This window comes from Eleutherodactylus coqui, chromosome 6 (genome assembly GCF_035609145.1).
Source record: "Eleutherodactylus coqui strain aEleCoq1 chromosome 6, aEleCoq1.hap1, whole genome shotgun sequence".
Classification (NCBI taxonomy): domain Eukaryota; kingdom Metazoa; phylum Chordata; class Amphibia; order Anura; family Eleutherodactylidae; genus Eleutherodactylus; species Eleutherodactylus coqui.
This window is the reverse complement of record NC_089842.1, coordinates 79,977,483-79,991,723: the sequence shown is the minus strand read 5'-3', so window position 1 is coordinate 79,991,723 and position 14,241 is coordinate 79,977,483. Positions and strand designations below refer to the sequence as shown.

The 14,241-nt window shown below is 45.6% G+C and overlaps 1 protein-coding gene across 1 annotated transcript; it reads left to right on the top strand.

Moving 5' to 3' along the window:
• The first annotated feature begins 11,149 nt into the window (after window positions 1-11,149).
• Window positions 11,150-13,927, top strand: LOC136631360 (tyrosine-protein phosphatase non-receptor type substrate 1-like). The gene is made up of 4 exons (XM_066605628.1): window positions 11,150-11,536; window positions 12,651-12,947; window positions 13,099-13,200; window positions 13,890-13,927. Exons 1-4 carry the CDS (start codon window positions 11,200-11,202, stop codon window positions 13,913-13,915), a joined length of 762 nt encoding a protein of 253 aa, XP_066461725.1. The 5' UTR covers window positions 11,150-11,199; the 3' UTR covers window positions 13,916-13,927.
• Window positions 13,928-14,241: the final 314 nt, after the last annotated feature.

The window sequence follows — 14,241 nt, the reverse complement described above, 5'->3', positions numbered from 1 at the left end:
TGGACTGAAACTACATCCACCCGTATGAAGGAGCCCTAAGTGTAACCACTCCTTAACATGGCTATGGAGCTCTATGTACTATGATGGTGTTTCTCTCCTTCCACCTCTTTAGCACCGAGTCTCCTACCTTGGAGGGTATTATGGTGCCCAGATAGGGGGTCAGAACTGTGTCACCGCCTGTGATTTGCTGAACAGAGGTGGAGGTGCATGCTGGAGCTCAGAATCCAATATGGCACCCGCTCCCTGTGCTGGCATCGCCCCTCTGCCAACCACTGGCTGCATCCTCCAGGGAAGGGGGAGACTCAGTCCTTCTTCTGTGTCTGAACCTCACGGGCCACATAAAATCAGGCGGTGGAGCAGAATTGACCCCGGGCCTTGAGTCTGACCCATGTGGTATAAGGGATATATGATGTGCATATGCTTGTGTGACGCGGCCTTAGCGATAAATCATTCACAAGCGAACGATGCTGGAGTTTGCTCGTTGACTCGTGCGGTCTGTACAGGCAGGTACGTTCAGAATTGCGCTCACAAATCATTCAGCCGTTCACAATCATTGCTCGACTAAACGATTGCTGTTCACACACAACAAAGTGCGAACAATTATTTTTACGCCTACGTAAAATGAACGACAAACGAGAAGTGAAGGAATTCTCATTCAGCGTTCAATTGTTCACCATGTTTACAGCGAACGATTAGCATTAAAATTCGCAAGATACGATAATTATTCTGCGTAAAAAGCCTTTTCCATAATCCTGGGATTTCCCGTATCACGCGAGTCTAACAGCGTCTGACAGGTGAACAACAGCAACCTACGGGGATTCCAGAAGCCAGAGCTCCTCAAGGTCACTCTGCTCTACACCAAGATACAGTGTTGCTCACAATGACACACAGTTGCAGAATACAAGTATTAAAAGAAAATAGCTCTAAAGACATATTATGTTAACACAGTACGGCTGGGCCCACACGTCCGCAAGCGGAATCCAGCTGTGAGCCGGGCCGTTCGTATGGCGGCAAAATAGTACTGCGCATGACCGCATAGACTCACATAGGCAGTTGTGAGCCGTATACCTTCTTGAAAAACGTATATTTCCTGCGCCGTCGCTTAGTGATGACACGGATACCCGCAACCTATACACAATGCAACTGTGTGTGGACTGCGGGTATATACAACCATAGAGAACAATGGACTGCGCGGATATCCACGGTACAATAGAATATGTTGCGTTCTATTTTCCGTGCGCAGATTACGCAGTTCCGACATAATGTGATCAGAACTGTGTAATTCAATGCATTTAATTGAACCGCGGATCATACGCCATTGAAATTCAGTCGCGTGAGACTGGCCTTTTGAGGAATAGAAGTCCTAGTAAGGCCATGGCTGTGCTGGAATGGGACATACTGTGAAGGATGATGCTGAGCGCCATGCTCCGATGCCTCATTTGCATATGTATCACATGGTAATTGGGTTTAGAAAGATGGTAATGGAGCATCTCGGAATCTGACACATTTTAAGCTCTCGATTCTTTTATCAGTTTTTTCTCTTAAAATAATTCCATTTCTGGGAAAGCTGGGTGACAGGTTTTATAGCCACCATTACAGCTGTCACTCGACTTTCCTAGTGTGCTGAATGGCACATCTGCTTAGTTATATTGTAATATGGGAATGGAGGACGTATGGCCGTGTACATAGGCAGATGTGTCATTCAGGGGTCTGGGAAAGTTGAGTGTGACTAGTACAGTACAGCTGCTGCTCCTCTCTCCATAGACAGCCGGACAAGGGGAGTGATAACTGTCATCTTCTAGATGGCAGTTATTTTATGTCACTGGCCAACTTAGCTCCACCCCTTAAAGGAGTTGTCCCACGAAAAGAAAGTATCCCCAACCCACAGAATAGGGAATACATATCTGATCAGTGAGGATCCAACTGCTGGGACCCCCACTGGTTACGAGATGAAAGTTGGGGACACCTGTCCTTGTGATTGGTTGGGGGCCCAGTGGTTGGATCATCATTGATGCTTATTTCCTATCCTGTTTTATATTCATGGGACGGCTCCTTTAAATCGGGGGTAACAATAGTTAACCCCACTCTCCCATGGCCCCTCCTCTACCTAATACTTACAGGGGTTTGGGAAGCTGAGACGTAGGGTCCTTTTTGGTGGTGTGCTCATACTGGAGAGCAGCTTCAGCTTTGGTAGGACTAACATGGAGAAAATAAGGTGGTCTGTAATAAATGAACTGTAGGCTGCAATCACATTGGTAAAATGGGCCCCCATAATGCCAAGCGGGGTCCCAAAAGAAATGAACTCTGCCACCTGACTCCATAGGAACGGGAAGAAGACTGTCAGCTGATGTGATAGGGTTATCTTGACATGGACTAAGTACCAGTCAGAAAGCTAGAAGTAAGCCCCGCCCCTCATCTCCTTAGTAACATGACCAGTATTCAGCCAATAGGAAGGTCAGCAGGGAAATATGTCACATGACCACTTACTGTGCTGCTCATGAGTTTGAGTACTTGGGGTCTACTTCATGGGGTGCTGCCTCATTAATATATATTCAACCAAGGGCTCTGCTGTTTTTCCAATGCCCCGATGTAAATGATCTGTCAAAAGGGAGGTCCTTTGAGCAAGTATATGAATATTAATGAACGTCTTGACCAATGGCTTCATTGTGCTTATCTAAATGCCGAAAAGTGACAACCAATGTGTCTCCAGACAGAGCGGCCACCATGTAAGAAGACCTTAAAGGGGTTGTCCCGCGCCGAAACGGGTTTTTTTTTTTTTCAACAGCCCCCCCGTTCGGCGCGAGACAACCCCGATGCAGGGGTTAAACAAGAACACCGGACAGCGCTTACCTGAATCCCCGCGCTCCGGTGACTTCTTACTTACCTGCTGAAGATGGCCGCCGGGATCTTCTCCCTCGGTGGACCGCAGGGCTTCTGTGCGGTCCATTGCCGATTCCAGCCTCCTGATTGGCTGGAATCGGCACGTGACGGGGCGGAGCTACACGGAGTCGGCATCCTGCACGAGCGGCCCCATTGAGAAAAGAAGAAGACCCGGACTGCGCAAGCGCGTCTAATTTGGCGATTAGACGCTGAAAATTAGACGGCACCATGGAGACGAGGACGCTAGCAACGGAGCAGGTAAGTGAAAAATTTCTTATAACTTCTGTATGGCTCATAATTAATGCACAATGTACATTACAAAGTGCATTAATATGGCCATACAGAAGTGTATAGACCCACTTGCTTTCGCGGGACAACCCCTTTAACTCCAGTCCATTTACCAGTCTACAGAAATGCACTTGTCTATGTAGTTAAATATGGATGTTCTAATATACAGAGTAGCATCCCTATAATCCGGAATCGATAGGACCTGATAGATGCCGGACTATCAGATCAGACTTTCTGGATGATCAGATAGCAGATTAAGGACAAATACCCCCCAAATTTGCGCTTGCAATACGCAGTGAATGGAACCCATTGATTGCAATGGGTTCGTTCACATTTGTGTGTTTTGCATGCTTTAGGCCCCCTGCACACGGGCGAAATTCTGCAGTGGCATTTCCCGCAGAATTTCCGCCCCTGCCCGCCTGCATAGGATTGCATTACATATGCAGACGGCCGCGATTTGTCCGCGTGAAAACGCACGTGGAAAACAAATCGCGGCATGCTCTATTTCTGTCACTCCCGGGCAGCCAGCTCCGCTCTGCGCATGCGCCGGCAGCCGACACATCACAGAACCGGAGCCGCGGGAGAGGTGAGCGCCGCACTGGTCCCTGCAGGGGGCTCGGGTCGTGTCCCGCTGCGAGAATTCTCGCAGGGGATCCGACCGGGCTGTCTGCAGGCGTCCTTAGTCTCCTGTGTAAGGTAAGAGCACATATTGAACTAATGACACTATTTGCCCATTTCAATGGAGGGGAGCATGGCTGTGTGATTTTTTTTGCAAGTGCAAAGAGTACAATAAAACGCACATGCGAACGCAAATACGTAATGCCCATTGTGCAAATACCAAGCGTTAATGCGCTTACACCCATGTGACACCGGCCTATAGGAGTTTCACCAGCCATTTCTCTATGTTTTGGCTGGAAATGAATATAGGTGGGCAGAGAGGAAGTGTGTAGAGACTATATCTGTATTATTAGCACACGCGCAGCCGCTGACCACATTTTCTTGCACAGTCAGCAAGTTTGTATCCTCCTTTTAGAAGTTCTAATAATTAATGTGCAACGAAAGAGTTTGTCGGTGACGCATTTTGATCCTCTTCTCACAATCTATCGCTGTGGCGGCTTCTGTTAAGCAGATTGTTCACATCTGCCTCGGATTCCGCCGAAAGTCCAGGACAAGATAGCTCAGCATGCTGCTGTTCTGTCTAGTTTAACCCTTTCCAATCCACTGTCTGACCTATGAAGACATTATGATTTAAGGCTGTACAGCTCCGATGTTGTAAGACATCCGTTGGGGTTCTCTTACTGTATATTGCCAGCCTCTCTGCTGTCGGAGCCTAACGGATTATAGGCAATGGTGTCAGATGTCGTTCGTGTCCATCATGTGGCGGATCCATCCCAGACTGGCATTCTGTTTTCTAGTTCTCATGACACAACAGGAAAATTAAATGTCCCAACATACCGTGTTTCCCCGAAAATAGGGCACCCCCTGAAAGTAAGACATTTGAAGAAGTCCCAAATGTAAGGCACCCCCCGATAGTAAGGCATAGTACAGTGTGTTTGTATGTAAGCATGCCCGCCGAACAGAACACCAGATCATGCAGCTGTGATGCTTTTTGGCCCGCCGCTGCTGTCCCCCACCTTCACCGTCCGTTGCAGAGCAGCTGCATGCAGGACATGAAGACAGTCACCTGCCGCCGATCCCGATGTTCCCTTCCGCGGCCATTGCTTGTAAATGTGCAGGCATGTCAAGAGGCCCGTCCCCTGCTGCCATCCCAGTTGTCTCCTACTGCCAGATGTATCAGTAGTTCTGCAGTCAGTCTGCCGTTACCCCTTCTCCTGCCACTGTTATCCTGTTCCTGCTGTGCTGTACGAGTGTGCTGTCGTGAGCTCCCCCTGCTGGCCAGAAAATGCGATACTGTACATTCTGTTCCTGCTGTACACGTCTGCTGTGATGAGCTCCCCCTGGTGGCCGGAAGCTGCAATACCATCCCTGATTACAAGTGTTCATTTTTTTGTTAAATAATAAATGTGAATTCTTCTTCATTGAAAAATAAGACACCCCCTGAAAATAAGACGTAGCGCATATTTGGGAGCAAAAATTAATATAAGACACGTCTTATTTTCGAGGAAACAGGGTAGATGTGAACGAGGCATAAGACTTCATGCAGATCCAAATCACCATCCACATCAATGTTCACACATATTAGTCACTAGTGAGTTTGGGTGTAAAGGTTGATGCAGATGGCGATTTGAATTTTTTTCATATTTTTAAAGTATATTAAAGGGTGTTTTTCATTAACTCCCTCCCACCTAATGACATACATGTACATCCTAGCTGGAAAGGAGTTTGTGCGAATGGCTGTACATTTACGGCTTATGAAAGGCGGTGGCTCAGGAGTTGAGTCCATATCATCTGCGGCGGGAGCGAGAACAATGATCTCCCTGTTGACCCCTTACATGCTGTGATAAATGTTGATTGTGGCATGTAGGGAGTTCACAGAGGGGTTAGTTCCTTCTGTGACATCATCGGCCCTCTGCTATGAAATCATAGAGGGCTGATGAATTGCCATAGCATCTAACTTCTGCCATGGCATTTAGTGTAAATCAATAGTGATAATACATTGTAGAACTTCTGCACTGCAGTGTATTATGTAAGCAACCTTAAGATTGCAGGGTCAAGTCCCCTGCTGGGACTTAAAAATAAGTGAAAACATTTTAATTCTACTTGAAATAATAAAAAAAAACTTTTTTTGCAACATAAAAGCTTTCCAAAAGAAGGGTTTCTTTTGTAAAAAAAAGTGGAAAAACCTAAGAAGAATATAATTTTTCTATAGTTGTTATACAGATATGCACAAAAAAAGCTTAATAAAGACTCACGTGAGTCAAAACATCACTGTTATTTGTTCGTCTTGACGCTGTCACATCTTGTCTTTAATGCAGAAAAAGTTGTCATTTATACCTTATAGTGAACGCCGTAAAAAAAAAAAAAAATAGTAGGATTGATGATTTTTTTTACCCTACTCAGCCCCCCCAAAAAAAGTTGATAGAAACTATATGATAAATTATATATACCCCAAAATAGTACCAATAAAAACAACAGCTTGACACGCAAAGAACAAGCCCTCATATGGGCATGTCCACGGGAAAATGAAAAAAACACTTATGGCTTTTGAAAAGTGGAGATGAAAATCCTAAAAAATTGTCATGTCCTTAGGTCCAAAATTGGCTGCGTTCTGAAGGGGTCAAAGAGCTTGTCCAGTTGTAAACATCTAATGGCGTATTGTGAGGATAGATCATCAATAGTAGATTGAGAAGGGTTCACCACCCAGAGCGCCCACAAAGCAGCTGATCTTTGGGCGGTGCACTTATGCACTAAGCTAATTTCTGCAGGAAGTACACGGCTCCATTCACACTTCAGTGGCCAAGCTTGTTATTACAATTAAAGTTCCCATTGCAATAAATGGGAACTTGGCCTGCAATATCAAGCATGGCCACTGAAGTGTGAATGGAGCTGTCTGCTTACTGCAGAAATCAGCTTAATGCATGAGCATAGCATCTCAGCAAACAGGGCGACAGACCCCTGGCGATCTGCTATTGATGACCTATCCTGAGGATTGACTATCAATAAGGTAGACAACCCCTTTAACGTGATAATGTGGACTCTCCTGCAGGACACCAATGATAAGGCTTTAATATTGTACAAGAGAAGACTGCAACGTCTTTCCCATAAAACTGCAGGAGCGTGACACCAATGCTCCAACGGCCATAAATATAACACTTGACCCACTAATTCCATTCCCCCATCATTTAACTGCTTGAAAATGTCTTATCAGTGACTCAGGCTTATCCCTCACCCATTCATATAAGGCAACTCCACTCCATTATGGCGCGGCTGTGATAAGTTCCTCCAGCCATAGTGTGTTGGGAGACTCGGGTAAGCAGAAATCTGCCTCCTATCTCATTACAGGCTCAGGCTGTCTTTATCCATCCACCATTCATAAGGCTGAATGCACATGCTTGAGTCGGATTCTGCATGCGGGATCCTGCAGTGGAACCAGATCTGATGCCCGGCCGGTGGCCTCTGCGGATCTGTATTGCAGGGGCCACCAGCCTCGTATTGCAGTACAGATGACACCACGCTATTGCTAGGCGATGACATGGATTCTGCGGTCCGTCCGCAGTGACAGCTGTGGACGGGCTGCACATGGGACGGCTTCCATTGACTTAAAGGGGTTGTCTCATGAAATCAAGTGGGGTTATACACTTCTGTATGGCCATATTAATGCACTTTGTAATATACATCGTGCATTAATTATATGAGCCATACAGAAGTTATTCACTTACCTGCTCCGTTGCTAGCGTCCCCATCGCCATGGATCCGTCTAAATTCGCTGTCTTCTGGCGATTTTAGACGCGCTTGCGCTATGCGGTCTTCTCCGTGGTGAATGGGGCCGCTCGTGCCGGAGAGCTGGTCCTCGTAGCTCCGCCCCGTCACGTGTGCCGATTCCAGCCAATCAGGAGGCTGGAATCGGCAATGGACCGCACAGAGCCCACGGTGCACCATGGGAGAAGACCCGCGGTACATCGTGGGTGAAGATCCCGGCGGCCATCTTGGTAAGGTAAGTAAGAAGTCGCCGCAGAACGGGGATTCGGGTAAGTACTGAACGTTTTTTTTTTTTAACCCATCCCTTGTGTTTGTCTCGCGCTGAACGGGGGGCCTATTGAGAAAGAAAAAAAACCCGTTTCGGCGTGAGACAACCCCTTTAAATGGAAGCCGGTCATGCGGAATCCGGCTCAAAACAGAGCATGCTGCAATTTGCCCCCTGCAAGCAGAAAATCGCTATTGATTTTCACTTGTGGGCATGGAAACCCACTTTACATTGCATGTGGAGGTGGACGCCCGCTCGGGATTCCGCAATGCAAATCCAGCCGTGTGCATTGGGCCTTACACTGCAGATGTGCCCCATTTGGGAACAGCTATAATCAGTGTCTCCATCTAGGTTGCATTGTATATTAAGAGGCTGGAATAGCCTAAAATCTACTTCCTGCCTCACCAGAAGCTCAGCCTACTGTTCCAATTACTGCAGCACTGCTTCTTCAGACTGGATGTGTAAGTAACCACAGATTCAGAATGAAAGCGGATTTCTATTACAGGGTGATTATAAAGTACAAGCAATTAAAGAGGATCTGTCAGCTCTCCTGGCATGTCTGCTTGCATTCACCATAAAATTACAGTACTGCAGCATCTTTTCTCATTGTTGTGCTTCATCTGTAATTCCTCCTGGAACTTTTTGAATAAATTACCATTCCCCTTGTGAAAGGGGTGTGTCCCTGCACTGATTGGATAATATCAGACTGTGTAGGGACACGCCCCCAACTGGAAACACCCAGGTATCAGTTTATTTATAAATTTCTAGTAAGATTAACAGAGGGACAACACAAACAGAAGATGTTCCAGGATTGTCATTTCATGAGGAATACAATTATGTACTAAAACAGATATGTCTGGAGAGGTGATTAAAGGGGTTGTCCCGCGGCAGCAAGTGGGTCTATACACTTCTGTATGGCCATATTAATGCACTTTGTAATGTACATTGTGCATTAATTATGAGCCATACAGAAGTTATCAAAAGTTTAATACTTACCTGCTCCGTTGCTGGCGTCCTCGTCTCCATGGTGCCGACTAATTTTCGGCCTCCGATGGCCAAATTAGCCGCGCTTGCGCAGTCCGGGTCTTCTGCTGTCTTCAATGGGGCCGCTCGTGCAGAATGCCGACTCCGTGTAGCTCCGCCCCGTCACGTGCCGATTCCAGCCAATCAGGAGGCTGGAATCGGCAATGGACCGCACAGAAGAGCTGCGGTCCACGGAGGGAGCAGACCCCGGCGGCCATCTTCAGCAGGTGAGTATGAAGACGCCAGACCGCCGGGATTCAGGTAAGCACTCTCCGGTTTGTTTTTTTAACCCCTGCATCGGGGTTGTCTCGCGCCGAATGGGGGGGGGGGGGGGGGGGGTTAAAAAAAAACAAAAAAAACGTTTTGGCGCGGGACAACCCCTTTAATCCTCTTTAAACCACCTCCTACATTATCAGGTAGCTGATGGGCATAGATTGAGGATTAAAGGGATTGGAGTGAAACTCTAGACTATATCGACTATAGAAGTTGAAAAACTCTACACAAGTTTCATTAACCATTCAAGGGGATCTTGTCATCATCCATAAGCATCATAAATGTATGGGCCTATAGGACAGGGGCCAAGGAGCCAAGGGATGTGCTTCTTATAAATATCTAGCTCCCTGTTCCTTCGCTGTCAGCCCTGGAAACTTGCATTTTGTTTGTGCATCGGACTCATCTCTGCAGGCAGTGTGTATGCATACACTTCTCTTGGGCTATGGATGCACACTGACTGCAGAGATGAGTCCGGACTGCCTGCCAACTTCCAGGGCTGACAGCAAGGGAACAGGGAGCTAGGTAATAGTAGAAACTAGAGATGAGCGAGCACGCTCAGATAAGTCAGTTACTCGAGCGAGCCTCGCTCTTCTCGAGTAACTGCATCCTTGTCTGAACGTGCTTGGGGAGCCGCGAGGGGTAGCGGGGGGGGGGGGGGGGGGGGAGGGGGGAGAGATCTCTCTCACCTGCTATACCTCCCCGCCGCCCCCCGAGCACGCTCAGACAAGGATGCAGTTACTCGAGAAGAGCGATGGTCGCTCGAGTAACTGACTTATCCAAGCGTGCTCGCTCATCTCTAGTAGAAACGATATACTTGAAATCTTCGGCCCCAGTCCTATACGCCAGTAAACTTAGTTTATGGTTCTTATAGGTGATGACAGGTTCCCTTTAACTTCTGCAATAACTGTCAGAGAAAGGATTTTATGAGAGCATGAGATAATTATATAGCTCGGCTGCAAGCTACTGTGGTGTCCTCGAAATTGGGTCTTGGTCTGATGATGGCCGCGTCAGCAGAATTGATGTGCAATTCTAAAACCACAGTAGAAGTCTAGTGGTGATAGCCCACCTATTTCCAGTCACCCCTCCCCAACCCGAGGGCTACAGTATTTTTCGCTGTTGGATGATTCACAGAACATTGTATGTGATTTAGCATTATGAATCAGACGCCATTCTTCATCAGGATCCTGCTCTTAGTGAATTTGCTTCCCGCTGGTGAGTTGCGTGTTATTTGGAAAGTTTAGGATAAAGAAATTGCTAGATTATCCCAAGTCTAGATTATTAGAACTCTACTCTCTTACCTTAAACTGAAACATCAACCGTGAGGGACCTGATCAGGCTCTGCGTCGGTAGATGTGGATGGATGAAAAGGTCCTCATACCAGAACACTTGGAACTGATGACCAAGTGCTAACATGTTGATGTGTTGAAGATCTGCCACCAGTGCTCCAAGGACCTGGCACCACTATGATCTATCAGTACCCTGCTAATTCCAAGTACCAAGCTATCAGGCAATATGCTAGTAGTATGTGCCACTGTATATAGAGAAGGTCATTAAAAGTACGGACACCCATAAAGTTTGGTGCTGGTGAAGAAGAACTTGTGGAATGTCATAGACCTCAAGACAAATTTGAGGTGTTGACCCAATCTATCTGCAACCTTTCACAAGAAGCACAAATGGATACATTAGGAAAGGACCAGATAATAGCAAAAGGTGACTATATTTTAAAGAGTTGAAGGGGATGGCGTAAAGAACAAGCAGCAACAGGATGGACAAAGACTGAAGATCCAAGCAGAAGTACGTTTAGAGATAGTATGAAGGTGGTAATGGTCCAAGAGAATCAGTAAGTTTCCTCAGGACCAACCTGAAAGTGATTGAATAGGTGGCAGATTGATCCAAATGTTAGTACCTTGTATTTATGGGCATATGTATGTTCTTCACGATGCACGTTCTTGATTGTGTAAGTTCTTGACTATGTATGCTGTTGACCAATTTCTTCACCATATATGCTCTTCACTTTGTATGTTCTTCACGTCATGTACGTTCTTGGCCCTAGGATCAATATTACTAATCCATTCTTTTTCACCACAGGGATGTTTGATTTAAAAGTGTTCCAATCACCTCCATCTTTGGTTGTCACTCAGGGGCAGCATGCCAAGCTGGGGTGCTTTTTCTCTGTTGAATCTAACAGCAGTAAAGGTGGTGTGTCCTGGTACAAAGCTCAACCAAATGGGAACATGAGCACCAGTCACACCATCATTCTGAAAAACCGCTTCTCTCTTGCCCACCCCAAGACTATCCTGTATGAAGGAGATTGGTCATTGGTCATCAGTAATGTCACCTTGGAAGATGCTGGGATATACTTCTGCAAAGTCCACATGTGGGGCAAGCTGGAGGAACAAGGGCCTGGTGCCAGCCTCGTTGTGTACAGTATGTAATTAAGCCTTTCTTACAATTATTACTGGCAATAATCAAACGTATAATTGGAATTGAGATGCCTTACTACCCGCCATAGACTGATTCTTTTAAAGTTATCCAGCCTCTCGTCCTCAGTGCCACTAGATAGTTCTAGAGAATGTATCATTAATAGTGTGTATGCCACCCAATATAGAGCTTCCTATAGAATAAAGCTTTTATAATATTTTTGACTAATTCTGGCAGAATGTTGTATGCACTTTGCCATCATAAAAATCTCTATGTATGTACGGTGCACCATATATAAACATACATTATGAGACGATTGGCCACAACAATTTGTAACTGAACTGGGCACAGAACTGATCCTACATAGACATAAGCTCCTGAGTCCTAGCCAATGTAAGTGCCATGGCGGGGAGCGAATTGCTCTACTGCACCCACTTAGTTTTCCAAACTGGATTCACGTCCTGCAGATGCAGATCCAGTGAAAAGTGGCACTAGCCCGGGGTTCTAGGCTGGTCCCTTTACCCTCCAGGACTATCACAGTTCAACCTCCTGGAACTCACTGCTTTAGTCAGAGCCACAAGATCTTGCAATAACTAGCTAGATATTGCAACTCTAACCCTCTATGCCGCTAGGGGAATGGGGCTGGAACAGAGGCGTAACTTGAAGCTTCTGGGCCCCAATGAAAAACCTGTAACGGGGCCCCCAACTATAATGCTTTACTCATAGTACTGGGCTCCCTATATGGAGAAGAGAGGCCTTATGGGCCCCCTAAGGCTCCTGGGCCCGGGTGCAACCGCATCCCCTGCATCATCTATAGTTACGCCCCTGGGCTGGAACATTATGGGAAGCTCTGCTGTCCGAAGTTCAGACCCGACTCTTGCAGAGGGTGACGTAACTTGCACACACCACACAGAGTGAAAGCAAGTTTTTTTTGTATTTTTTTTAACATTTTTAGTCATTTACAATGTTATTATTTTTAATATGTGTATTATGCGTTATCTTGGAAGCACAAATCTATCTACTTATGTACCCGGCCCGCAGCCCACTCTTTGGGCACCTTCTTGCCACCCAGATCTCACATGTTGTTATATACTATTCTATCGCATTTTTCTACTCTCAGATCATCCTTCAGTACCAGAGATTTACCTGAAGGTGGCCACTAAGCCACAAGAAGACATGGTCTTGACTTGCCGAACATCGGGCTACTACCCAGCGGAAATTGCTGTAAGCTGGCACAGCAATGATGTTGACCTTCCTGATCCTGGATCTTTAGAGATATGGAAGTCAGAACAAGGTGACCTTCAAGCTACCCGACAACTTGTCTTACCTTCAAACTTTGGAGTCGAATTGCTGTCAGTAACCTGCATTGTCCAGCATATATCTCTTACAGCACCTTCATACGCCAACTACTCTCACAGTGAGTCAAGGTCAAGACAATGCTTGGAAGTAATTGCATAATTTTGCCTGTAGATGGCAGTAAATCCTTTAGATTTCATGTATCTTGTTTCTTTATTTTTTGCTTTTTTGTATCGTTTTCTTACTCTTTTATTTCTTCATTTATTTTGTAGATATTTCTGAGTTTGGAATACTTAAATATCAACTTGTTGAATATCTGAATATTCTTAAAATAGCTCTCATACTTGCTCTAACGATCAGTATTCTTCTTACAGGTAAGATATGCTCAGCCATTTCCTAATGATATGTTTCTGGGATGATCCCTAATTGTAGCTCTATGTACCCCTTGCTTCAATATGGCTGAATGGCGAATTTTCCATTCAGTATGCTGGGACAGCTGAATAACAACTGATTTGGGGGTCTCTGATTTAGAATCATAGTCTGTATTGGTCTTACTGTACATTTCATATTACTAAGTGGTTGCCCTTTCATCTTGTTATTAAAGCGGATGTCCAGTTGTAAACTACTCCCAGCCTATCCACAGGTTAGGCCATCAATAGTAGATCAGCATAAGTCTGCCACATAGAACCCACAGTGATCAGCTGTTTGCCAGCCTGGTGTGCTTTGTGTACTGAGCTCATTTCTGCAGGAAGCAGACAGCTCTAATCCCACTTCACTGGCCAGGCTTGATATTACACGCAAAAGATCCTATTCACTTTAATGGGAACTTTGCCTGCAATACCAAGCCCGGCCACTGGAGAAAAAAAATGGAGCTGTCTGCTTCCTGCAGAAATCAGCTCTGTGCATTAGCTTGGTGGACAGCTGATTGCCAAGGATCTCGGGCAGCAGAGCCTCGCTGATTTACGGCCTATTTTGCAGATAGGTTATTAATAGTTTATAACTAGATAGCCCATTTAAATAATGAGAATCTTTCTATTTCATTATTTTGATTTTTAATTCCTAGTACAAAAAAGATGCAGAAAGAAATGAGAAGAATGAAAGATCTGAGATATTTAATAGTCATGTGAGTAAATTAACAAACATAACGGAAATGTCAGATTGTCTGTAGATAAAATTATGGACTATTTGTAACTTTAGCTTCATCTTTATTTAGGATTGATCATATAGTCAGTGAAGGGTTTTAGTGCTACCTGGAAACCATCAAAAAGGAGGCTAGCTTCTCCCGAGAGATGTTACTCAGCTTTCTTTTATCCTAATTGTGGTTGTTGTGGTATTGGAAAAATAGGGGTCTCCTTATCCCTGCTCATCCCGGTGAGACAGCTGCGGGCATTGTACCTGAGGTTCTCTCTATTTTA

Coding starts and splice junctions, on each gene's coding strand:
- LOC136631360 (XM_066605628.1), top strand. CDS start 11,200: ATGTTTGATTTAAAAGTGTTCCAATCACCTCCATCTTTGGTTGTCACT. Junction 12,948..13,098: donor ATACGCCAACTACTCTCACA/GTGAGTCAAGGT, acceptor TTTATTTTGTAG/ATATTTCTGAGTTTGGAATA. Junction 13,201..13,889: donor GATCAGTATTCTTCTTACAG/GTAAGATATGCT, acceptor TTTAATTCCTAG/TACAAAAAAGATGCAGAAAG.